Here is a 27,680-nt window from a genome sequence, read left to right as displayed (position 1 = left end):
TTATTTGTGTATTATGCATAAAACTTTTTATTTTGATGAATTTTGAAATAATTTTTAAGAATTAAATGAGAGAAAAAGAAATTCTTGATACTAAAAACAAAGTACTTTTTCTGCTAATCTTTTATCATCTAAGTACAATACTCAGATGCTACCTTTCTGAGTCTTTTCCTTGTGTGATTTCAGCTCTACATTTATAAAATGAAGTAGTATTTTATATATCTAGGCAAAGAATGTACTCCCAGGTTTGGGGCAGCATTAAGGCTTTCTTCTAAATGAAAAAAAACACCTTGTACAATACTGATATTTTCAGTTTTTTCTTCAGTAATATGAGTTTTATATTTCTGTGAAAAGAACACACATATCATCTAATGACATACATGTGACCAGTAGTTAGTGGTCTTGGATTGACATTTATATTTATTTTCCAAACAGGGATAATTTTTTTTTAATCACTAAATATATGGTGAAGGTTAATGAGGTTTTAGGCCTATATGGGGCTTTGATCAAAAGTTCCAGAAACAAATATTTCATTTAAATTTTTCTGCTCTTTTTCTTTTTCATAAAGCCTAAATTGTCACATTGGTGACATATTAAAACCTAGTCATTCCAGTAGAATATTTTGTATTCCCTCTTCTCTCTACTTATTTGCTATGTTCTCTTTTCAGGAAATCAATATTTTATAGGTTTCTGTAGCCCCCAGTCCTTTTCTTCTTGCTCTTTCCCTAAGGTTTCTATAAAACTTCTATCCCACTCTGACCTGTTCTTTTTCTTGTCACTTTAGAAAGGAAGGACTGAAGCCAAGAGGGGTTTAGACTCTGCCTGATACTCAAGGCCTGTATAAAACAACTTCCCAAAGTCCCTTGACTTCACAGAGTGTTGGAGTCTTCAGTTGAAGAAAGTATAAAACTAAGACATGAAACAAGACCACAATTTGTTATGCATTTTATATCTAAGGGTGAAATGCCTATAACAACAAAAACAATATTGAATGAGGTGTTCATGAGCACACCATCTACCGTTTTCAGTGTATTCAGCAGTCAATACACATGAAAGTCAGTGTGGATATGGAAAATGAAAAACCCCAAAATAGTGTGGCCTGAGAAAAGGGAATGAAAAAGAAAGCTATACATTGATAGATTTTCTCTCTTCCAAGATAAAACCTCTCCAACTCCTGGCCACTGGCCCCCAAACCAAAATCCAAATTCCTGAGTGCCCAAACTCACAGGCTCACTAAATCACCTCTCAGTATAAACTATATAAGCCCAAACGCCTCCTTTAGCCAGTGGCTCATTTACCACCAGGGAAGTGGGTTCGTTGGAGGTATAATCTTGTTCCTGAATAAAAAGCTGAAATGACCCATGAAGTTTGCAACTGGCCTGGTCTTTTTGTACTAACAGTCAGCACTTGTCCCAAGGTAGCTAAGAACTACCATCTAAAATAATATCCAAGAAATGAAGATCCAGAATAAGGAACATGAAAATTTAATGTCTATATCATTAAAGAATGGAAATTGGACTAAAACATTTTGTGAAGGATTCTATTGCAATCAAAAATTTCTTTTAGGATCTTGTTTAGCAGGAAAAAACACTTAAGTCCACCTAAACAATTCTGATAGTGTTTCCTATTCCTCTACTAGTTATATTTAATAAGTTGCCCCTCCATCCAACCAGTACATTAAGTCAGAAGACTGGGAATAAAGTTGACTGCTTTTCCTTTTCACTATACCTCCAAATTCTGCAGACTGTGCATCTCAAAAACATTAGTTCCAACTATATTTCTCTGACTTTCCCATTGATATCTGTATCATATAAACCTAAGTAGCCTACCATAGACCCAACTAATATTACTAAATCCATATCTGTGTCTTTCAGTTTAAAACTCTCTTGATTAGAATAAATTTCAACCCCTTAGAATATATTTCAAGAACGTCTATGATTGACTGCACTCCCTCTTGCATGTTTCCATATTTGTCTCAAATTGCCCACTCTTCTTTCTTATACCTCCTAAATTTGAGCTCCCTCATCTTGCCTGCCTGCTTTCCTGTAAGCTGATTCTGCTTCCTCCAACCTTGTGCCTTCCTCTTCTATTTCCTATTCATCCTCCAAAAACCTGATTCCTAATCTAAACTCAAGTCTTCATGCTTAGCTTCTGGGTTTGCCCTCACTCACAATCACTTGGAAAGTAGAGGATTCCAGTGGTTTTTAGAAAATTAACAAATTTTTAAAGTGAGAAAACATTATCTATTTTTATGAAAATGGAGAAAAAAATCAATCTCCCATTTCAATTGCCTGTTTTGGGAAACCTAACAGAACACTAATGTGAGGTCAAAAATTTGCTGTGACCTCAATTTTTTTTTTTTTTTGGTAATGTTAAAAAAAAATGTGAGTGGAGCTCCTATACCTTTAGTTTAATATGAATTGATCAATTTCCGGTTAGATATTTGAGAAAACAATTTAATAGAGAGATCTACAACTTGTGAAAATACTTATGTTTCCTAATTGTATGACTAAATAACAATGACAGCAAAGAGAAATAGATTTTGAAATATCCAAGGAGACACCTTCTGACCAAATGTTTTCACACACTGCTTTATGTTCTCAAGTGTATTATATATAGTTCTCTAATAGTACCTTATTTCTCTCTCAAAACAACTCCATGTGGTAGATAAAAGGTTATCACTGGAAAGTTTAAATGGCTCATCCAAAGCTGCCACTTGAAAGTTATTGATCCTTTTGATTCCAAGTTCAAAGCCCTTTGTTCCATAGTTGCCCAATGTATGTGTCATGATCTTGAGAACTCAAGGTGCTAATATTTTAGAGTAACACTGCTCCCTCCAGATATTCCTATTTTAAAATATAAATAATTCAATGAAGATAGTATATTTAAGCACACTTATGTGGTAATTTTTTTATATCATTGTCCCTTAAGTCAGGGAAACCCCATACTAAGAGGGATTTGTGACCACTGACAGGTGGTTGGAGGAGAAAATGATTATCATAAAATAGGTGTTGGAAACTTTGCATCCTTACCACTTTCTATCTCACCTACCTCCATACAAGAAAGCCAATATCTAAAAATCAGTTCTTTCCCAACTATGTTTAGCTGGAACTAAGTGGAGGGAAGGGAAGGGAGTATGGAATAGGAAAGATGGTGGGATGAGATGGACATCATTACCCTAAGTCCATTTATGAAGACACGAATGGTGTGAGTTTACTTTGTGTACAAATAGAGATATGAAAAATTGTGCCCTATATGTGTAATATGAATTGTAATACATTCTGCTGTCATATATAACAAATTATAATTTTAAAAAAATTTAAATGACTTAGTATTTTTCTCTGTCTGAACCTGTTATTGTATCTTATACTTGAATAGCACCATACAATTTATAATATACCTGTGTATACACAATTCAATTTGATTCTCTCAATAGATATGTGGTTTGCATATGTATAGAGGAGAAATCTATGTCTGAGAGGCAAGAACAGAGTCCTGTTCTTCAGTCTCTTTAAAACTCTTCCTTCCCAAACCCACCATCTCATGCTGATAGAACATCCTTCTAAAATGTATACTTACATTTCATCACACCTTGAATCTCATAAACAGGCTTGAGAATCAGAGTACCATAAAAGTCTTTAGGAAATGGATTTATTGAGTCCCACTTGTTTGAAAAATCTGTAAGTCTCACAGTTCTTGTTCTGTTCTTGGGAATCTTCCATTCAACAATCTCCTTTAGGGTATAAATATGTTCATCTTCACACTCGTAGAATTCTCCTTCTTGTGCCAAAGGCAAAGTAAATGAATGATTTTGATGATTCCTTATTACTCCACAGTTCACCATTATTTCTCCATCAATCTCTTCAACTGAATTGAGCATAATTTTTTCACCCTGTTTTATGGTGAAACTTTCTAGTTTTATATCCTTCCGATGATAGAAGCAAGGATGCCCTAGTCTACTGGGTCCAATATGAATGGTCCTTGTAATTTCTTCCATAGTAAGGTATGGAGTTTTATCAGCCACGATCTTAAAGAGACCTAAGAACATAATTGTGTGAATTAGAAAGGCTTTACAATGAAAGTTCTCTTAAGAAAATCACAATAAGAGTCATAAAACAAATATAATGTAGCTTTCTGAAGTACCATTCTTTTCTAAAATCACAGACAAATTTTTTATTCCTGACTTTTTCTAGGTAAAATGTAGGCATACTGTTATAGATTACTGGATTATCAGATCTGGAAAAATAAATGAAATAAGGATAAATACCTTCAAACAGAAAATGCCCTATTCCCGGAAATGGAAATTTTCTATGTGGTACTGGCTCTGCCTTCTCTACCAATATGATCAAGACAAAGGCAATTAGTTTCTCAAGATCACATTTTTTACTTTTAATTTTTGAAAAGTAAAGATTGAATTAGATTAGGTTTTGCATCCATGTCTTCTTTAGAGACACAAAAATTAAAAGCTATTCCAGAGGGAAACTGATTTACAGCCAAATTGAAAATTTGTATTTCTGGAACCAGATCATGAGGTACAATATTGTAAATATATCAAAGGCCACCAATTTGTATAATTTAAGATTAAAAATTTTATGTTATGTGTATTTTAACATGAAGAAAAACATTGCATAGTTCCAATGACTGTAAGATTTTTCAGAAACGTTAGATGGGCTATAACTCACAAAATGGGAATATGACATGTATAATTTCTTGCATGGTAAAACTTTGGGAGGAAACAGACATTCATAAATCATAACATAATATATCACAGCATATTGGTACTCCTTATATCCCTCCTTGGAAAATGCCAGGCTAGATCATTGTTTTTACTATCATTATTTATTTATTTATTTATTTATTTATTTATTTATTGCTTATTTAGCTTTTTCATTAAACATGTTCATTGTTTTCACTTTTGCACTAATTTCTGTTTGTTAATTTCACTATTTGAATTTTATCTCTAATATTATCCCTATAATCATTGCCTCAGTGCAGAGATAGAGCTTCTTATAGTTGCATGTTTAACTGGTTCTCCTGTTTGAATTGCTTAGTTTTTATTTATGGGCACATCTGATTTGCATCACTTTCAGAAATTTATTTTTTGAATAAATTTGTTAAGTTGCAGAGAAAATAAGAAAATTTAGTTAACTGCTTTCTCAAACAAACAAGTTAATGATATTATATAGTAGCATGCTCTAAGTAGACAGCATATTTTAAAATTTATGAGAATGATATAGCTTATTATTTACTCCACAAATGTATTCCAATTAAATTCATCTGTATATCAAAATATTTGTTAACCAGGTTATAGTATATTTAGAATTACTGTACAAGCACTTCTAATAGGGTATTTTTAAAATCATGCTCATATGATAAAAAGAAATTTCAATTACTTTTAGATGTAAACTTCCTAAAGAAAATGTAAGTGACATAATTCTATAAGGAATGATTAAGTTAGAATGTCTAGTTAATCCTGAAAACCTTTAGAAACTGAAAACTGTTCATCCACTATAAGGTGTACTTGAAGGCAGTAAGGAAAACAAATGGTTACTTTGAAAGAATTTTATTATGCCTTGTATCAGGGAGAATCTAATAAATAGTATACTTGAATTTGCCACAGTAAATGAATTTGTGTGTGTGTGTGAGTGTGTGTATGTGTATATGTGTGTGATTTTAATCTCATTTGTCAGTGTGTGAAGATTTATTTCTAAAAGTCCACAATCATTATCAGGGTATAGAAAATTCAGCAGTTTGGGGGAAATAAGTTTTTTAAAAAATAGCTACCTAGAATCTCATAAAAGTAGAGACACATAGTTTTATTTTTATCCTAGGTATATTGATGACATAAGTCACCAAAGAATTAATTCACTGTCATCTTTCTTGGGGAATAGAGTTCACCTAAGGTAATAACAGATCTAAAATATTATGAAGTAGAAACAGCCAGAAACCCTAAGGGCCACTATTATTTCAAGTTAATCACACTCCTCAGTGCTGTCTTGTTGGATGTCTTTATTGCAAGAAAAATACATCTGTGAATCAATGTGTTTTCTCTTAGAAGTTGATGTAGCACACAGGTTAGCATACTAAGTGTCAGGATATAGGAAAAATATTTGATTAAATTACCACATCATCTATGATTGCAGCCAATCCAGAGTCCCTTATATAAATATCCATTTCATACCATGTAAACTAGGGCAGAATTTTTTTTAATATGAGTCATATTAAAAATTCAATTTTGCAATGAAAGAAATTAAATATAAACTAAAGCATCCCCAGAACTGATTAACTCTAAATTTGACCAATTCTTCCTCCATCTCTTCCACAAAGAATATAAACAGTTTAATATCAGGGAAAATATGCTTTATTATTCTTCCAATGAGAAATAAAACATAATTCAAGAGCTAAGTAGTCATGAGAATTCTTATAAAATAAGCCAATATGTGATATTTCTAAAATAAGATAAAAATCAGGAAAAAAATCTATTTGTATTTCCACTTTGGATTGTGAGCTATTAAAATAGATCTTATTTTTTTTTAAATTAGGAGAAATTGTTCATAAAGAACATGTCCCTTAAGAAATAAAAATTATAAAGAAATGCAATAAATTAAGTTACTGAAAATTAGTTAATATGTGAATCTACTCTTTAGAATCTTTTCCCTGAATCTTAGGTTTGGGAGGAGTTTGTACTTTTAACTAATTCTTAATGATTCACAATCATTTTTATTAATAGTGACAGCAATAACTGAAATTTTTTTAGAAAGTCACAAGTTTGAATACTTTTTTTCATATGCATCATTCATCTTCACAATAAACTTCTGAGCACAGTAAAGCTAATACTATTTCTGGGAAATATGGAAATGGTCACAATTTTCACAGGTGGTAACTGTGCCTCTAAAGTCTCAATTCAGATTTTGACATGCAAATGTTGCATCTTGCCACCAAGCCAAGTTGCCTCCTTAGTACACGTATGACTTACAGGGATATCATTCACAAAAACATGTTTATTCTGGTTCACAAAACATGTTTGTGAGTCTCACCAGCTGGTCCTCCTTTGCATGCATCAGCCTCTCACAAAACCCCCAGTGAGAGAAGAGCAAGAATCATTTCCCGGTTCATTGTGCAGAATTGAGGACCACCAGACTTCTTGTCTTGTATTTTTTCTGTCTCCTTTATTAATTTCCACCCAAATAGTAACTTTAAAAATTAGATTTCCTAAAAATATATCAGAATGTACACTGTAAAGATTTCACAATCTTGTTTTCCTGGTTCAAACCCTGGCCTGCTTCCCCAACTTTGACCAAATCTATTTCTTCTGCCTTAGGGTGGGCAAGAATGCCTTTAGGATTGTGGTGCTTTCCAGCTCTGGGCCATTCTGCCTGAAACTCAGGCATCCTCAAGTTTCCAAAGTCACCTTCCTTCCAACCTAGTCCCAGTATCTCACCCAGGTATTGACAGTGACATTGGAGACACAAAAAACACACAGCAAGAAGGGACATTCTGCCCTTGGAGATTTCCCTGATGCTCCACCATCATGATTCCCACCTCCAGCAAACCCAAGTGGGACAAAAAGAAGGATTTCTGTGACCAAGCAGGTAAGCCAGCCTGGCCTGCAGCTCCGTCTGGTATAAAAGAACCGCCCAGACCAATTCCCTCAGCACAAGGCCAACAGGAATGCTTGGGGGAAGATACTTAGGGCTTGGTGGCATCCTGTGTATGATACCACACATGCTTCTGAGACTGTATTCATCACACTCTCTTGCTCAAAGTCATTTGTGATTCTCCCCATGGTATCTCTTTGGTGACAAATCCCAAACTCCCTGGCAAGTGAACTAATATAAGTAATCTCGGGGTGAATTTCCTACTGATTCTCATCCTCTTCTCACACATCATCAAAATTAGGATTAGTGAAATATTAGCAACTTAGCATATAGAAGCAATTTACATGTATTATATAATTTCATTTTCAAAACAGCAATATGAAGTAGCTCATATTAACAAAACATTAACATATCATGGATAAAGATGCAAAGCTTTGAAGAGATGCCATAAATTCTCTATTATCTAAGACAGAATAGATTTTTGTGCCTCCAAAGCTCAAGGGCTTAATCATGGAGTTATATATTTCACCCTTTCATTATTATTGCAAATCATAACATGTAGAGCCTTTAACAAGCTAATAAAAATGATTCCAAAGTGAGCATTCAATCTCCCTTTGGATGCAGAAAAACATTTAACTTTTAAAATTCAATAGTATAAGAAAGTGAACTTTACTTATATTTAATACAACGTGACACTAGAATCATCAGTGTAGATACTTAGTTGAGGTCTTGGAAAGAGGCCTGGCACTGACTGTACCAGATGAAGGGTTTGCAGGGCTGCCCACACAAATTCAAGTACTTTCAGTACAGATCACCTGGATATATTTATGCAGGTCTCCAGAATATATCATTGTAGGCTTTAAATAAAGTAACTCTTATAAAATGGATATAAAACACACTGAACAAAAACAAAAATAACGAAACTAAATTTTCTATTCCCATCTAAGTTTTACTTTAACCATATAATGAAGTACCAATAAAAAACTCTAGTTTTAAAAATATGAAAATTGACCAAAACATTTTTAACACTTCAAAGCTATCAAAATGTGGACCATATCCACTATCATTATAAAGAAACTTTCCTTTGAGATATAGGTAAAGATAGGTCAAATATACAAACACTTGCACACACAATTTAAATAGATCAATATATGTATATGTGAAATGCACATTCAAAAATTTCTAACAGATGGAGGTATGTTTAAAAAAGTTTGGAGATAAATTATATTGCCATGGATTCTGACTATGAATCCTGGCCCTCCAAAAGGAAAGCAAAGGTCTCTCAGGTATTGGTGTGAAGCGTTCCTCTGCCTCTTTGAACATACTTTGTTCTACAATCAAATTACTAAACATCCTTGTTATTATGTACTTCATGATTACAATTCTCACTCCCCATAGCTTTTATATCATTCTGTTGCATTCACAAGAAATTTTTAGGTCAGTATATGCTACAAAACTGTCTTCTTCAACACTATCCCAAATGCAGAGCTTCTCGTAGAAATTCTCACTTAAGTATCTGTATTCAATTTCAGATTTAAATGGTATGCATAAAATAACCTATCCAAAAAAAACAAAAAACAAAAAACAAAAAACCTTGGGCTGGGGGATGTGGCTCAAGCGGTAGTGTGCTCGCCTGGCATGCACACGGCCTGGGTTCAATCCTCAGCACCACATACAAATAAAGATGTTGTGTCCGCCGAAAACTAAAAAATAAATATTATAATTTTCTGTCTCTTTCTCTTTCTTTCTCTCTCTCTCTTAAAAAGAAAAAAAACCTTAAAAACCTTGAGCAAATTATTTGAATATACAATAATAATGTCCCAACTGAGAAAATTTTCAGATTTTTGAGTCAATTATAGGATTATTGGGCAATATTAATGAGTGATTCCAACAATTTTTATAGAAGAATAGTACAAGGGAAGTCTAAGTTTGTACAAGAAAATGTTGCACAGAATTAATTGAATATTTGAGAGGAAGAAGTTAGATACATCAAAAAAAAAGTGACCCCGTGTGTTAAATCTGAGGTGAGATTAAACCAGGCTATAGAATTCCTCTGTGCAAATGTCTTTACATAATAATTGAAGTATAATTGTCTATAATAGCTATCAACAGTTTTAAAAACACTCTATAGAAAACTTTCAATTCATTTTTATCTCTTTGGTTCCACCAATGGATAAAAACAATTTATGTTTCTCAATAACATTTCAACTCTCTGAGAGGAGTGACTGCAATATCTAACATGTTTGAGATGTGTAACAAATAATTTATATTAATAATGTCAGTTCTTGAAATCAGGTAACATAACCTGATACATATTCCTAAAGCTCTGTTAATCCCACAACTTACTAATGAATATGCCATACTTACTTGTTCATGTTGAAACTCTCTCCCAAGCAGTGACAAAGAGTAATAAACCTAGCTGAGGAAGGAAAATGTTTCTGTTTGTCTCATAACAAGTGAAGACATAGCTCCTGCACTTTTCACAGTTCTTTTTATATTACAAAAATAAGACACGTGGAGGGCCTTGGGGCTGGAAAGAACCTCTATAGACCTTAGGTATCCCAAAATCTCCCACTAAACTTGTTAGGAGGATTTTCAAAATACTACAGATTTACTGCTGATGGCACTAGGTGACTTTGCGCAGTGGGCTCTTTGGAGTAAGGAGGACACAACTGTGCAAAGGTAGAGTGGAGTGGTTCATAGCATAGATTGTCCTTTCTGACCACCTGGGCTTTAGCTCTCAGCCTTTGCCTTGCTGGGTACGTTTGAGAACTTACAGTCTTGATCTACAATTTCCTTTCCTATAAAAAGTGTATCACCTGCCTTATTCAAGTAATTATGATTATTAAATGAGTTAATATGTGTAGCATGCTTAGACAAAGACTTAATACATGGCAAGCACCATCACTACTTCCCCCCCAAAAATGTAAAAAAAAAATAAAAATATAAAGTGGTTATTCTCTCTCCTCATTTTCTTCCACTCTAGAATTCTAAGCTATTGCAGAATGTTTATGTCAGAAATATTAATGCCACTGGAAGTTCAGTGCCAAACAGGACACTATTATTTCACTCTGGAAATTAGAAGAAAACAAATATATAGAATTTACAGTTCAGCCTTTGACATAGATTGAGCAAATTTTCTCAGCAATAATAATTTCCACAGATTTTTGCCAGAGGGCTTAGTATTCGAAATGGGCCTCAGGTGACCTCTTTAGGTGGACTGCCTTTGAGGAAGAATTTCCAGGCTGCTTTCAGGGGATGGTCTGACCCCATGCTTTGATAAATGACTTAGAATTTAACCACTATAATTTCATGCCCATAGTGAGCAGATTACTGGATAGGGAGAATAAAAGATGTAAGCACATTTTAAATGCAAACATGGTGCTGCTTGTAGTTATTCACAAGGTATACATTATACACAGTTACTGAAGTTCCCTTTGAACAAAGGAAACAGCAAAATGCCAAGGTATTTTTAAAAATGTGCTTTATTCATGACTCTGAACGGTAGTTGAAGCCAATGGGGGGAGGAAAATACCCTCCCTCTATTTTAATGATCTTAATTTTCTAATGGAATGTTAGTGGAAAGAGTTTGGGAGCCATGTGGAGCTGATTGTGTTGTGCAGTATTGATGTTGCCTGCAAATTAAATGTACCTAAGTAGCCACCTGTTTATGCTTATGATTATGTAAAGCCCCATATGTTTCTCTCTCTACACATGGGAGGTAAATATTGAAAAAATTATTCTGGTGTGAAGGGTGAAAACAGCAGCAATTCTTTCATAACTGCCAACATATGCCATGGTGTTTCCTTGTAACATTGTGCTTTTTCTGACATAGTTGCTGATTTTTGCCACACAATGTTCAGAAAAAAATATGTTACCCATGGTTATTTAAAACAATTAAAAATCAGTTTACATTAAATTCTAATTAGGAAGAGGTATAATTTTCTGATGTAACCATAAATTTTAAATGGATTTTACAGCTTATGATTTACATAGATTTTGATTTGTACAATAAAGAAAACTGAACTTCCCCCACCCACGAAATTCACCAGAATAGAAAAAAGTACATGTTCATGTTCTTTATAAGTACAACCTTTTAGTTCCATATACTAGTCAACAAAATGAACGCCAATAAAACAAATTTGCAAATTCCACCTAAAATCAGCACTAGGCTTTTCAAATGGCTAACTCCTCACTTCTTGCTCTAACTCACCCTAGAGGTTCTGATCTCTGAAGTTGCTTGCTGTTTGCTCTCAAGGAGACAAGAAAGGGCAACTGTCAACAGGAGCACCTGAGCAGTTTGGAGATGAACCTCCTTCCTTAACGGGGATATCTGATGGAGATAATTCCTAAGGCACTGCCTCAAACTTATTCAGAGTGAGCCAGACAGAAACTTCTAGAAAAAACCAGACAGACTGGAGTTGCTATCGTGTTCATTTTAGACACTGAAGATAAACAAACTGGGGTTTTCCCCGTTTTGAGTCTGATTAAGAGAGGTTTAAATATTGCATTCCAGCAGCCCTACGCTCACACCTCTTTGACATCCCAGTAAAGTATTCACAACAGGTCACAGAAATTGACAGGAAAAGATAAAAATTACCACATTATCAAAAACTACATATATTAGACCAACTTCTTCAAAAAACCAGATGTGACTTTAAATATAGGGAGGACTGAGAAACAGACCCTCTGAATTTTTTAAGGATAATAAGAATAATATGAGTTAACAGTCATTCAGCACTTACTATGTGCTGAGATAGTAGTAATAAGTACTCAAAATAAGCAGCTCATTTAATTTAGTTATGAGAAGAATTTTGTGAGAAATATATTAATGTTTTCCCACCTTCATAGATGTAGAAACTGGTAAACTGAAGCACTAAGACACATGAGTTTACTCAGTCTAAATTTTTATTTTCATGTCTAGGGGTGTAGCATGAGTACATTTATTTACTGATGCATATATATTCTCTATAAAAATTTAATGTTCAAAATAAAATTACTTATATTCTCACTGTACCAAAATAGCTCCTTAAAATTTTGGTTTTTTTTTTTTTCAATCCTAGAATATATACAAGTGGGTAGAAAAGTTTATAAAAACATTGAAATGCTACAAAATGCACTCATTAGGATTGTCTAATTTAACACTGAATCACAATTAAACTTCATGTTTTAAAATATTTTTCAAAAACAATTTTAATAACTGAGTTTTATGTTGTAACAGATATATCATAGTTCATTCTTTTCTGTGTTTCTGGAAATTTATTTGATTTCATTATTCTGTTATTTCAAACAATTCTAAAACAATTATTAGAGTTTATTCTATATGTAAAACCACTGGCCTAAAGCCTTAAACATTACAAAGGCCCTTATAACAGCACGCTATTGGCTTTAGGGTGACAGGACCAAGACAATTGTATATCCCTATTATCAATCATTATCTCCACACACACAGAAAATAAATATTTGTTAAGTAACTGACAGATGGTATGTGAATTAATGTATTTTCAGAAGAGTCTATCAATCTATTATCAAATTTATTTTCAAAAAAAATTCCAACAGTATCCTTCAGTCTGGTTTGAGAATCACCATTTAATAATATCTTTACTATTCATAATTATAAAAACTTAGCTAATTAAATATGAAAAAGAAAAGTTTTTGTGTTAATTTACATGAATGGATCCAAACTAATTTCTAGATGCTTATATAACATTTGAATTTCTTTTACCCTTTGTCCCTTTCCCAGTTAGCATTCTACTAGACATTTTTATTGATGTTTTTGTTTTACATTTCAAAATTATCTAGTCTTTTTGAAGTTGAGTTATTTTCATATTTAATTATTTCCTTCCTTTTTCACTTTTTGATATACAGCAAGTTCTATGGTTCTATTTTATGTAATCAAACACATTGTTTATGATTTTTCATTATATTTATAACCTTAAAGTTATTTCAAGTAGAGACATAAGCTACTTTTACTTGAAACTTTTAAATCTACTTCAAATTTATTTTGCTGTGTTATAAGGTTGATGATACAACTTGATCTATTGTTTTCTAGATTGATAAATATACCAGAGCAATAAATTAAATAATTCATATTTTAACCCCAGATGTATAGTTTTGGCTTTATCAAATAGAAAATAATATACTTAAAGTATGTTTCTAAACTAAAAAAGGAATGCCTAAGCATTTGGGGACAGTAGAATCAAATTAAAAAAAACATTATTTTGATGTTTCTATGCAATGAGTTCTGCTATTATTATAGTAATTTGTTGTTTTGGCTTTTGATTTTTAGTAATGTACAGTATAATTTATTATAACTTTGTTAAGTTTTAATATTGGAAGGACAAATACTCCCTCATTATTCTAATTTTTAAATATTTGTGGAATATTTTCCTTGTTAATTCTCCCCAAAACCCAAGGACAAACATTATGATTATTATTATTGTAATATGGAAATTGTGCTTATCATTGGATTAAACTTACAAATAATTCAGATATAAATGATATATTTATAATATGTGGTTTTCTTTTTAATAAACAAGAAAATATTATAGAATTTTTAAGTAAATAAATAAGGGAAAATATACAATATACTTATATTCACTGAATGGTTACAAATGATGTATGACTATATACATATTCCTTTTAATACATATGTATTTTAAATAAATATTTTTACTTTAGATATTTGGTTTTCTTTCTGTCATCTTAGCAAACTCACAGATTCTAAGTTTCTAATTTTTATTTCATTTGGTTCTATTGATATTTTTTTGACATTATTATTGCCTGCAAATAGTGATTATCACCTCATTTCTAAAAATTTTGTAATTTGGACATTTCTGGCTATAATTACTTATCTAAAATTCTAAGACAATATTAAATCAGAGTCAAAATAAACACCTTTATAGGAACATCCCTTCTTTTGTGTGACCCACTGGAAGTGCCACCATTCTGAGTGCTTCTACCTGACTCTGCACATGCTTGACCCTGTGACCCTCAGCCACACCTGTCTGATGCCCAGCATGTATTTTCTAGAATTCTAATGGTTTTAAATTTCATGTTGCTAAAATAAGTTAGGATAAGTATACCATAAACCACTGAACTATGTACTTCTACCAGATGAATTTTATTATATGCAAGTTACATTTCAAAAAAGCTAATGCCTTAAAAAATGGGAGGTGGAAGAGATAATTACAGTCTCAAAAAATAAGTTAGATTGACACTTTTGAGAATTTCTAGTAGGAATACAATTGTGAGAGTCTTATGAAGCAGGATTTGGCAATATATATCAATGTCTTAAAAAACATTTTACTTATGAACTTATAATTTTATATATGAAATTTTAATTTCAGAATGCAGATAAAGTTTTAGTCAAAAAGCTATTTGTTACAGTACAAATTGCTTTAATGGCCATATGAGTAAATTTTTTAAAATATGTATATTTAATGACACAGGTATGTTCTTGGAATGTTAAATCATGTGTCTATATAATTGTGAATCTACATTGCATTAGGAAAAAATGGAAATAAATGTGCCAAATATTAATTCTTTAGCTTTGGAGTTAGAATTAAACAGAATTTTAATTTACATCCCTGATTTTTCTTCCATTTTCTAATTTTCCACAATATACATGTGTTACTTATAAAACTGGGGAAAATAATTTATTTTATAAGTTTAAAAATGTTGAGTTCCTACATCTACACAAAAGCCTAAACATGAATGTTTATAGTAGATTAATTCTAAATGCCAAAACTTAGAAGTAATCAAGAGGTAATTCTGGAGGCGAATGCATAATAAACTGTGGTTCATGCAGAGAATGGAATATTATTCAATTCTAGAAAGAAATGTATTTCAAAGGGCCATGAAAAGCTATGGAGGAATATTAAATACAAATTAGAAAGTAAAACAAACTAATCTGAAGACTAAATTACCATGGATTCCAATACTAAGAGTGAACCCTAATGGAAACTATGAACTTTGAGTGTTAATGACATCAATAAGAACTCACCAATTGTAACACATGTGTCACTCCGGTGTGAATTTTGGTAATGGAGGAGGGCTGTAGTGTATGTGTTTTGTGGGCTTTAGGGAGTATATGGAAATTCTACTCGGGTTTCAATGGAAGAACCTCTAAATAAATTTAGTATAAAAAATATGCCGTACTCATTAGGTAAGATTTAAGAACCTGAAGACCTATCAACATAATTTTTTAAGGGCAATCTGGTTTCTCTCATACTAGTCCTTCCAAGGTCATGCTGTTGAGATAATACCATAAAGAGAATTCAGAAGAACTGTGCAATTAGGAAAGTGGAATAGTAAGAACAAGGAGTTATGAAATAGATATTAGAAGATAGACATAAAATATCACAGTGAAAACTTGTAGAATGGCACCAGCTATAAGGAACAGCCTATTTTTAAGTGATCTTTCTGTCAGAATTCTTTTCACATGCTCAAATGCACACAGGTGGGAAAAAAAGATTATTTTACATAGAACTGTGCAGTCTATTTGTCTTCCAGATAATACACATAGTTGTTATCCAGAGATCAAGGACTTACAGAAATTATCTGATCGTGTACTAAAGTGTAGAGGAAAAGTTGACCAAAAAATTGAACTGTCAATTGCTATAAAAGCTGGAATTTCTTTTGCATGTTAAAGAATTCATGTTTTCTTATAAATTTTGTACAGAATATTTCTTTTTTATAGGAAAATATTTTACATAATAGACACAGAAGAATATTTTTCAAAACTTTTGCTTAAGTGAGCACAGTAGGAAGGAAGTGCCTTAAGAGAAGTTGACCCAGAAAATTTCAAAGAAGGCCTCTTAGTTCCTTGGAAAGCAAGTTATCTGAAAGAGAAGGAGCTCTAAGTATGGCCACTTTATAACATGCTTAATCATAATATACAGGTAGAAAAACAGAAGTAAATTCTGTCTTACATCTTGCTTTTTAAAAATAAGTCCTTCAAAACCAGAATATAAAAATGTTATTCACTATAAAGCTATTATATATACTTTAAATATCTTTATAATAATTTTCTTAGAATATTATAAAAACCAATATTTTAGTCAAATAAAAATTACCTACACTCATAATAACATGGTTAAAGATGAGAGATTTAGTCATTTCAATAGTAGATTAAAATACAATGAATGATCATTGAATGTAATATTAAACATAGTCTATTAGGGCATTATCCAAATAAAACAATAGGAAATTTTATTTTGAAAATGATAATGAGTCATATATTTTTGGCACCAGGCAGAAAGGAACATATTTCATAAATTGGAGTCATTTAACCTGAATCAATTTCATGTGGGAGCCCTTCTATTATTAATTTAATTTTATTTAGAGACAGGGTCTCACTGAATTGTTTAGCACCTTGTTTTTGCTGAGGCTGGCTTTGAACTTGCAGTCCTCCTGTTTTATTCTTAATACTTTTATAAATGTTTCATATGTTCAGAAGAGTATGTGAAATAAAATTTATTATCTGAAGTTACTATGTTTAGAGATTTTATAGAGTAATTTCATGCAACAAAATAACATAAATGTAGCTACTAGAAAATTTAAAATCACTAGTGTGGCTTATATTTTATTTCTATTGGATGGTGCCAGTATTGATTTAACAAAGATATTTACTAATTGTTATGGTTTGTATCTAAAATATCTCATAAAGTCTATGTGCTAACAGCTTGCTTGCCAGTCTGCATACTATTGGGAGGATGTGCCTTTATTAGGAGGCATAGCCAAGTGGAAGAAAGTGAGGCCACTGGGGGCATTCCCTTAAAGGGGATTTTAAGACCCTGGTTCCTTCCCCCCTTCCCCCTTCTCTCTCTTTGTAACTATTTGCTTTCTGGCCAACATAAGATGAGAAACTGTTCCACCACACATTCCTTGTTGGCATATTTGGCCTTGTCACAAGACCAAAGCAATGAAGCCCAGCAATCAGATGGAAACCTCCAAAACCAAAACCATAATACAAATAAAATAAATAAATAAATAAAAACCTTTCATTCTTTTAAGAAGGAAACTTCAACTTTTTAAAAATTAAGTTTTGAAATAAGCTTTTCCCTCCTTTGCCTATGTTTTGTCCCAACAACAGCCATCTCACTAACACACAGTGTGACTCTGAGCGAGTTAGTAGACCTATAGGTAACTCGATTTTCTCATCTGTAAAATGTGAATTCAATCCAAAACCTACATAAACATAATAATACTCAGAATAGACTCTGGCACACTATCAGGACCCTCATTTGGGTGTGTGATATGGACAGGAAGGAGTGTAGCATAGCAGAACTCTGTCCATTTCTAAACTTACTTCCACATCTCCTGCAAAACCTACCTCCAGTGGGGGAAAAATACCTATGTATAATACAAACCATATAGTGGGGTCTGAGAATATAAAAAGAATATTTTTTTTTAGTCTACCTTCGTAAATTTTAAAAGCAGTTTACAGCTGTTTCCTCAGCCTTCCTTGAACATATGGTTTAGAGACACAATGTTAAGGTGCTATTCAGGGGATGGCAGGGAAGGACTGTTTATCATAAGGATGTACTGAAACATTTTCAGTATATTTCTCATGACTAAAGACGAGACATTTATTATTCATGCTTCATAACACTATAAAGGAGGGATAAATCTTCTAGGAGGTGATCTAGAAATTTGGATCTTCACTATAAACCAAATGTTATGTGATTTACCAATCTATAGGGATAATGCAATCAACTACTAAGTATCAAGATTTATTTTTGTTGTGTTTGGTGAGGTTTTTAGTTTATAAAAAGGCTCAACTAAAAGAGCTATCTTTTAAAGACCAAGTTGTGCTTCTAAAGCAGTTTGCTTATTCCCATAGAGAACTGAAATGAGAGCTTTTTATTTATTTTAATCTATTTGAACATTCTTTGAGTTGAAAGAGATGTACAAAAACATTATATAGGATGAAACCACTGGTATATTTTGGAAGTTCAGTTTCCCATTTATACTTTAGCAAAAAAAAAAAAAAAATCAGGTTTCAGTTTCATTCATGAAAGTTGCTTTCCCACATTCCTACCAAACCTTCCTTCCTTGACCTTTGCTTGAGCTCTAATCTTCTTGAATTCTATCTATAAAACTGTTTATTGGTCAAAGGACAGTATCTTTTTTTAGTAGATTTACTTATCATCAATTGGAAAGAAATCATTCTGGGGACCTTTCTAAGTTTTCTCCAAAACTTTTGAGTTACCAGGTGAAATTGAGGATCTATGTTTACATATTTTAATTCAGAAGAATTGATGATGCCAGCAAAAATGGTGAAATAAAACTTCTAGAAATTGAAAATCTAGGTTACTTACATAAATATGTAAAAATTGTTCAGGAATTTTTCAGGAAAAAAAAAACCTGAGAAAACCCTTTATTCTCAATTCTGGCTGATTTTGATGTTCCACATTAGCAGGAAGTAAAGACTAAAAAAGAATTTTCACTGCCAAGTGTTGAAGGCATGCGCCAAATGAAACAGACCCCTCCACAAAGACTGAAGACTTTGTGGTTTCAGTTGTATTTTTTAAAAAATTTAAAAATCCTCTGTCCAGATATTAGTTTTCCACTAAATTCAGCAAAGTCTTCAGTAGCTACACATGACAAAGAAAATGTGGACTTAACTGATTTAGTTCAGAAAAGCTATTCAATACGTGACAATAACAAGCTGAGGAGAAGAGAGAGAGAATACAATTTTTATAGTAACTACATTCACTTATTTAAAACATCCAGTTTTTTAGAAAAACAATAGAAATTTATGGACAAACAAAGAAAAAGAAAAAGAAAAGAATGGCCAATCACTAGATAGAAGAAATAAAACTGTCCCTGTAGAGACTCAGACATTGGACTTAACAGAAAAAAAAAAAAATTAAGCTCTCTTAAATACATTAACTAAAGGAAATCATGTTTATGGAACTAAAAAAAAAAGTATGAGAATTATGTCTCAAAAATAGATAATATAAGCCAAATTTTAAAATGAGCCAATTAAGATAAAACAATCTGAGAAAGAGAAAAAAAAATTGTATAAAGAAAAAATGGAGTCTTAGAGTTCTACAAGATAAAAACAAGTATAGCAAGATGTGAAAAATGGGAATTCCAAATGGAGAGGGGACAAAGGCATAGAAGAAATATACAAATAAAAATTGGAAAAACTTCCAAAATTTGATGTAAAAAAAAAAGTGTACATCAAAGAATCTCAACATACTCCAAGTAGGATAAATTTAAAGATCTATGCCTAGACACTACATGATCATGCTGCTCAAAAACAAAGATAGAGAATTTTGAAAACAGGAAAATAGAAATGATTAATCATATAAAAGAAATTTTGAATAAGATTAAAAATTAGAGCTAGAGGTGTAGTTCACTGGGAGAGAATATGCTTAGCACAAATGAAAAATAAATCTAGATACTTTCAGATAAAACAGAAAGATTCTGTCACTAACAATCTTTCCATAGAAGAAATACTAAGGGGAATGCTTCAAACTGAAATGGAGGGACATAGGGCAGGAAGTCTATTCCACATGAGGAAATAGATTATTGATAAAGGCAACTATAAAAATAAATATGAAAGATAGTTTAAATGTAGACTTTTGTTTGAAAAGATAGCTTTTTCTTGTGATTTAAAAAATAACTGCATAATCATTAATTTTAAATCTCTGTTGTTTGGAACACAATATATAAAGATGTAATTTTTATAACAACAACAGTACGAGGCAGAAATGTAGCAATAGATAAGTTTTGTAAATCATTGAAATTAAATTAACCCAAAATAGACTGTTATAAATTAAGATGATAATTGTAAATCTAGGGAAACCACTTGAAAACAATGAAAAAATACATTTTAAAAATAGTCTGCTGGCTTCCATTTAAGGAGTTTTGCAGTTGTCACTTGATACTTGACTCCAACAACAAGCATAAAGATGAACCATAGGAAGAATCAACAACTCTTCCTAGATCTGAGGTCAGAGGGTAAAGCACTGATACCCAAAGTTGAAGACACAGGCAGATAGTGAAAATCACAACTTACCAGGGCAGAAACTTGCAAATAAAATCCTCCAGGGGAACCAGTATTGTAGGGGTGGGGGGAAGAACACCTGAACTAAAATTTGCAAATTCCAGGAGATTCAGAGGAACAAACCTCAGAGTTAAAAACTTTCATAATTTTTACTACCCAGTAAAAAAACTTGACCAGACTCTCATAGTGAGTGTCAGAGGAAATGTCCCCTCATGATTCTAGCAGGAGAGAGGGTAAAGGAACCATTTTGAAATACATTAGAGCATTCTGTTCTAACAAGACATGCCCTCAAGAAAAACTACTTTACCAAATACTAAACAATTGGTGTTTTATCGCATCTTAACTGACTGAGCAATAAAAACAATACCCAGATCCAATCTACTCTGGCCCTCCACTCTAGGGGAAGAAAATACCCGCCTCCAGCCCATTCTACTACCCATCCTATCCCAAGGTAAGTGACAACAAGCATTTGCAAAGTTCACATTTCAAAGGTACACACTCAATGAAAGAATGAGCCCTCATCATAGACCCCTAGAATGCTACTCCTCACCCTACACATTACCACCATTTTACTTACAGCCTTTACTATAGTTCTTTGTACCCAACATGTCATATCTGACTATAAAGTAAAAATAAAATAAAATAAAATATATTACAAGGTATTCTAAAAAGCAAAAACACACTTTTGAAGATCCAAAACAAACATGAGAATCAGACTCAAATTTGGTAGGCATATTATACTTATCAGACCAAGAATTTATGATTAATATGTCGCTAATGGATCTAAAGGATAAAGTACAGAGCATGTGAAAACAGATGAGCAACGTAAGCAGACAGACATTCTAGGAGATTATTTAAATGCTAGGAATCAATAATGATGCAACATAAATAGAAAATGTTTATGGGGTGATTGGTAGACTTGACAGGATCGAAGAAAGAATCACTGAGCCCAAGGATATGTCAATAGAAATTTCTAAGACAGAAAAGCAAAGAGGAAAACACAGGTCTATAAAAACAACAACCACAAAATCCTAGAATATTTATGGACTGAGATAATAGACAATACTTTTTAAAAGGTTGTAAAATATTATTATTGGGAATACTAGAGGGAAAGACAGAAAGAATAGAAACAATATTTGAAGCAATAATGACTGAAAACTTACACCCAACCAGATTCAAAAAGCTCAGAAAACATCAAGAAGGTAAATGCTGAAAAAAAAAGTGGACCCCCAAATTAACATCATGCTCAAACTTCAGAAAATCAAATAATGGACATTTATGTACTATTTCAACCAACAACTGTAGGTCATCCATTCTTCACAGGTTCCCATGGATATTCACCCATATAAACCACATTGTGAGCCATAAAATATTTCTTAACTAATTTTAAAAAATCGAAATCTTAATATGTCAGCTCTCACGCCATGATAGAATTAAAACAGACACCAATAATAGAAAGACAGCTAGAAAATCTCCAAAAATTTGGATATTGAACAGCATATTTCTAAATAACAAATGAATTAAAGTAGAAAGCTTAAGATAAATTAAAAAAAATATTTTAAACTGAATGAGAACAAAGACATAACATCAAAATCTGTGATCCAGTAACAGATATTGTTCAGGGGAAATTTATGGCATTTTATGCACATATTAGAAAAGGATAAAGACAGAACAAGTTTCTACCTTAACAAACTGGAGGTGGGAGGTACTGGGTATGGTGGTGCATGCCTATAATTCCAGAGACTCCAGAGGATTGCAAGAAAAGCTGACAAAATTGAATGGGAAAATGCGCAACTCAAAGTAAGAATTGGAAAATTTAATACTCTGCTTTCAATCTTGCATAGAACTAGAGAGCACATTCACTAGGAAATAGATTACTTGAATAACACTACAAACAAACAGATATCTTTAGAACATTCCATTCAAAGATAGTAAAATGCACTTTCTTTTTAGGTTTATATGGAACATTGTTCAGTATCAGCCATTTTTTTGCTATAAAATAAGTTGTAATGCATTTTTAAAAACTGAATCACATGAAATATATCTTCTGTTAACAGAATGATATTAGAATTTAACAAAAGAAAATTAAGAAAATTGGGCAAATAAGGCAAGATGTTTTAAAATAACACTGACTTTTTAAAATTTAAAATCTAAATGGAGTTTAAATTGAAAGTTTTAAATATAGAATAAGATTTTGCTACTGTTAAGATTTATTAAAAATATTAATGGCCTTATTTTTATCATTCTCCTTAGTGCTATTGTAGAATTACTTCTTTATTTCAGATCATTTTCAACACCACCCAGAAATTCTCTTGGAAAACAAAACATTTTCTGATCATCACCGATAACTGTATTCCTCTATTTTAATCCTGAGTCTTTCAGTAAAATTAGTTTGTAAAGATATTTAAATTTTTTTTTCTTAAATGATGAAAACTATCACTCCAACTGAAAGTTAAAAGGGTTTTTCAAAATAGCAACTTCCCACTTAGACTTTAACCAAAAGTTAAGTTTTTTCACTATTCTAATAAAAAAAAAACTCTTTCTACAGAAAATTTCAGTCATTTTAATTAAGTACATTTTTATTATGTACATTTTATCCTTAACACTGTGGAGATTATATCTAAATAAGATTCAGCTTTAACCCTTTGCAGCCTTATTATCTATTAGGTAGGTAGTGTTAGTCACACAGCATGCAGATAGCTTCAATTACATGCAAAATGCTATACATACAGTAATTAAGACATGCAAAACAAAAATGATTCAAAAAAGGAGTTGTTACATTTAATTAGAGTACTTAGGAATGGTTTCTTATAAAGCAATGGTTCTCAACTTTGGCTATCCATGATTAGTGTCACCCTGGGAAATTTAAGAAATCTTGATGACCATGAAACCGTCATGACCAGTCAAATAAATAGAATGTCTTATACAAACGACCTAATCATCAGGAATTTTTAAATCTCCTAGGTGATTCCAATGTGCAGCCAATTTTAGAAGCATTGTTGCACATGACAGTGATGAGGAAGAAATAGTTAAGACTTGAACAATGGGTTAGGTTTCAAGTGAAAGGGATAGGATATGAGAGCACCTGAAGGAATCCCCTTCTAGAAAACAGCTACTTTACTTTCATTTTTCAAACCTCAGCTCAATTATAACATTCCCTGCAAAGTTTTCCAGAATTCCTCAATGATAGCAATAATAATCTTAATAATGGTAATAAAAGTTGATGCTTTTTTATGGCCCGTGCTATGCCAGGTATCATCCCAAGTACTTTAAATATATTTTAATATTAGTCCTCCCACAACACCAGGAGACAGATAATATTACTATTCCCATTCTACATGAAAGGAAGAAAAATATCTTGTCAAGGTTACATGACTAAAAAGTGGCAGAGAGTTGAGATTGAAATCGATTCCAGAATCCATGTCTGAAACAGGACCAACTGCAGTCTGGTGCTCTTTATAAAGCCACCCATAGAGTCCAGGTATACTTCAATCATACTATGAAGCACATAACACCAAAAATACTTTCATGTTTTCAATTCCACTACTCTTTATTTATTCAATATACAGTTATTGAGCATTTTCTTGTTTTCAAAAAGGGCATTTTGTACATGAAATATAATGTTACATATGTCAAAGAATCTGTAAAGGAATTTTAGTCTAGAGTAGAGATCTGCAAATTATAGGCTAAAACCTAATGGCCACATGCTTTGTAAATAAAGATTCATGGAGCCACAACCACAGTCATTGGCTTATATATAATCTACAGCTACCTGTGTAACATTAGAGTGGAATGTTTTCTATTTGTCCTTAAATTGATTGAATTAAAAGAATTCTATTTTTTTTTAAGAACAGTTGTAGAGTGGAGCTGGGGGAGCTATCTTTTTTTATTGTTTTTAGAGACGTATGTAACTGTTAACAATATAGTTTTACAAATGCGAAGTGGTTACAACATAGTATACCTGGAAAATTCATAGGCAGTTCAAATGGTTCTGGAGACACACAACCTTCAATATTCTCACAAATTTCAGCTATAATCTTCTTAATTTTGAGACCAGTGATTTTAATCACTTCTCCTGTTGACAAACAGCATTCATTTCCAAACATTTCGTAAACAGAGCCTGAAAGGAAAGAAAAGTAAAAGCAGATTTTAAAAAGGAATTAAACAGTGAAGGACAAAGTCGTTGGAGTAAAAAGCCTCATGTGAAGTGTCTTTGCTTAGTTCCTCTCTTAGTTCCCTACTAAACAGGAATTTAATCAAGCCTAGCAAAATGTACACCATGTACCAGGAAACATATTAGGTTTTCACTCTATCCACTGGCAAAGTGTAAACAATCTTGTTTTTGCATTATTATAAATTGAATTTGTGGTTTTCTCAGCAACTTTAGCTCATCTTTCCAAGGTCAAAACAACAAACAGGCCTTCCACTGATGGGACTTATGATCTATTTTTTCTAAGTCACAGAATTAGGCTCAGACGAGTCAACAATGATTTAAGCAAGTAATGCAAACAGGGTTGTAACACAATACAAGATCCAAAGACGGGTCTGTTCCCCAGGGAAGAAGAGCACCATGTTTATTTGTTAGATCTGCTCCTCTTCATTATTGTGAATATAAGACTCTTTGCCCATTTTTATCTGATAGTTTTTGAGAAGCTGGAAACAATACCTTTATGGCAACAGGGGGCAGACCAGCCCAGATAAACTGCAAAGCTTCACTGTAATTCAGGATTTTCAGTATCCTTCTTGACAAACCTCTCATCATAGATTCTAAAGTTAAGCTTTTCATTCATTTTCCTTGTTTGGTCCTCTGATGAAAGGACAAGGGGCAGTGAAATAACCAAAGAATGAGCAACGGGAAAGTGGAGAGGCAGAGAGGTCGGACAATCTACCCCCTAGTGAAAAGAAAACAACCCCAAACCACAACTCTGGCGTGCTGCTGCACTGCGATTATGAAGTAAAAAAGGCTGATGTAAGTAAACACTGAAGAGCCAAAGCTTTATTTAAATAGAATATTAATGTGTTCTAACCTTTGAGATAGTTCATAGCCTCTTAATCACACTAAATTTAAAGTATTCGAGGACAAAGTTTTAGGTTTGCTTGATATCTGAATTTTTTTTTTCTATTGAATACTCCTTCACAGACCCTGCCTGACCTGATATATAGTAAGAACTTGGAAACACTTTTATGGCATTAATGGTTCTCATAAAAGTTATTAAGCCTGGCATTCAATCTAGCTCTACAATTCAGCTCTTCAATTACATCGGAGTCCCACCAGGTAAAGGGACACACTCAAATTAAAACAATTTAAGAAGGTTTAACATATGGGCTATTTGCATAGAGGTACAGCCAGCCCCAGGCAACCTAAGAAAATTAATGTCTGATCTCATTCTCCTTCCAGGTACCTTACTAGCCAATTTCCTCCAGAAACCAAAGGACTAGGGAGCTGCTAATAGTCCCATAAAAGTCCACCATCCAGACTGGGTGGAAATGACCTCAGTACATCAACATTACTGTCCCTTAGCTAATGAAGAGTAATTTTGTAAGCTAGTGTGTATCTGTTCCTCAAGCTTATCAGTATGTACTTCCAAAACACCTTTTTTTCTCATATTATTTCCTTAACTATTTAAATTCTCATACTTTTTTAAACTGTAATACATAGAATTATCAGCGGTATCAAGTCCTTTATGGAACAAATTGAGGCATCCAAATAAACAATAAATAATCCACAATGACATTTCCTCCAATAAACTTAGAAAAGCTGTTTGCTATAATCCTCATCAACTATCACATACTAACATTTTAAATCTTAAGTATTATTTCACCCTGTGTTTAACTTTTTGTGAATTTAGTTTTTATTACTTCCAATTTAATTTTAAACTTCATGAGAGAAAATATTGCATTGTATTAATGCGTGACTATAACATATCAATCTCCTTTCTCCACTGAGTCCTCAAACATAAAAGAATGGCTACTACACTCTGGAAAGGAGCTGTGTACACACTTTTAAGTCTTGAGTAAAGAGGTACTGCACTGGTGTTGCACCCATTGCAATGCAATTGGACCTTACCTCGGCTTGGATAAGAAAGATGCATCACTCAATGGGGTTGGATTACAACCACCTGTTTGTTGTAACTCTACCCCTTGCCTCATTTGAACGGCTTCTCCCCAATAAAACCTGGGTTTGAGGCATGCTCCCTCTCTTTTTTGCTTGCCTTGCCCCCACTGCTGGGAGCTGTGGCTGAGGAGCAGTCACTAAACCCAAAGAAAAAGATATTTTCTGTGTCTGTGTCTTTATTTAGTTAGCCCAAATTCATTTGGAGTGACCTTGATTGATTTAGTCATATGATGCTGCACTATGGGTCCAGCAGTGTGTTTGGCAGTATGTGTCAGATAAAACGCACAGTCTTTTTCACCAGAAGATCTGCTTAGAAGAAGATGGCCAAGTACTGCTAACATCTGCAACAGATTATGAGAAAGTTGTAATGCAGGAAACACAGGACATTGTGGGAGCATATGATAGGTGTTTAATTAGCAATTGCATGGGGAAAAGATTAAAGGAGAATTACCGAAGGAGAGGAGAGCTGAGCTGTATTTTAAAGGATGCATCACAAGATCATAGGACAGGTAGAGGGAACAGTATTTGAAAAGGCACTGACATGTGAAAGAGCCTGACACATTCTGGAAATTTCAAGTAGTTTGTTATGTCTAAACTGTAAGGTAATAAAGGGGAAGTGGTTAAAAACAGAGGCTAGAGAAGAACATAGAGGGAGTTCAGACTGTGAATTCTTTCAAATCAAAATTATATAGGGAAGCTCAGTGGAGTAGAAGAAAGATTGAGAGTAAGAGAGGAAGGATGGGAAAGAGGAGGAAATATGGAATAGACTTAACAAAACTACATCATATGCACATATAAATGGACCACAGGGAGTTTCACTTTCATGTATATATAGAAAGTACCAACAAAAAATAAATTTAAAAACAAGTAAAAGGAATATGAATAAAGGGAGAGAGAATAGGGAAAGAGAGAATAGGGAAAAGGAAAGTGGGGTTGGGGTGAAGAATGA

General features: G+C 32.8%; 1 protein-coding gene across 1 annotated transcript in view; it reads right to left on the bottom strand.

The window, feature by feature from the left end:
- Nucleotides 1-27,680, bottom strand: part of Themis (thymocyte selection associated) — a 180,941-nt gene that overhangs the window by 112,235 nt on the left and 41,026 nt on the right. Inside the window, exons 2-3 of the mRNA XM_076859750.2 lie at nt 24,578-24,736; nt 3,577-4,035 (exon numbers count right to left, since the gene is read on the bottom strand). Coding sequence (XP_076715865.2) covers nt 3,577-4,035; nt 24,578-24,736 — 618 coding nt within the window. The remainder of the gene's footprint in view (nt 1-3,576; nt 4,036-24,577; nt 24,737-27,680) is intronic.

This window comes from Callospermophilus lateralis, chromosome 6, assembly GCF_048772815.1.
Source record: "Callospermophilus lateralis isolate mCalLat2 chromosome 6, mCalLat2.hap1, whole genome shotgun sequence".
NCBI classification, from domain to species: domain Eukaryota; kingdom Metazoa; phylum Chordata; class Mammalia; order Rodentia; family Sciuridae; genus Callospermophilus; species Callospermophilus lateralis.
Note: the sequence above shows the minus strand (reverse complement) of the source record. Positions and strands in the feature narration are given on the sequence as shown.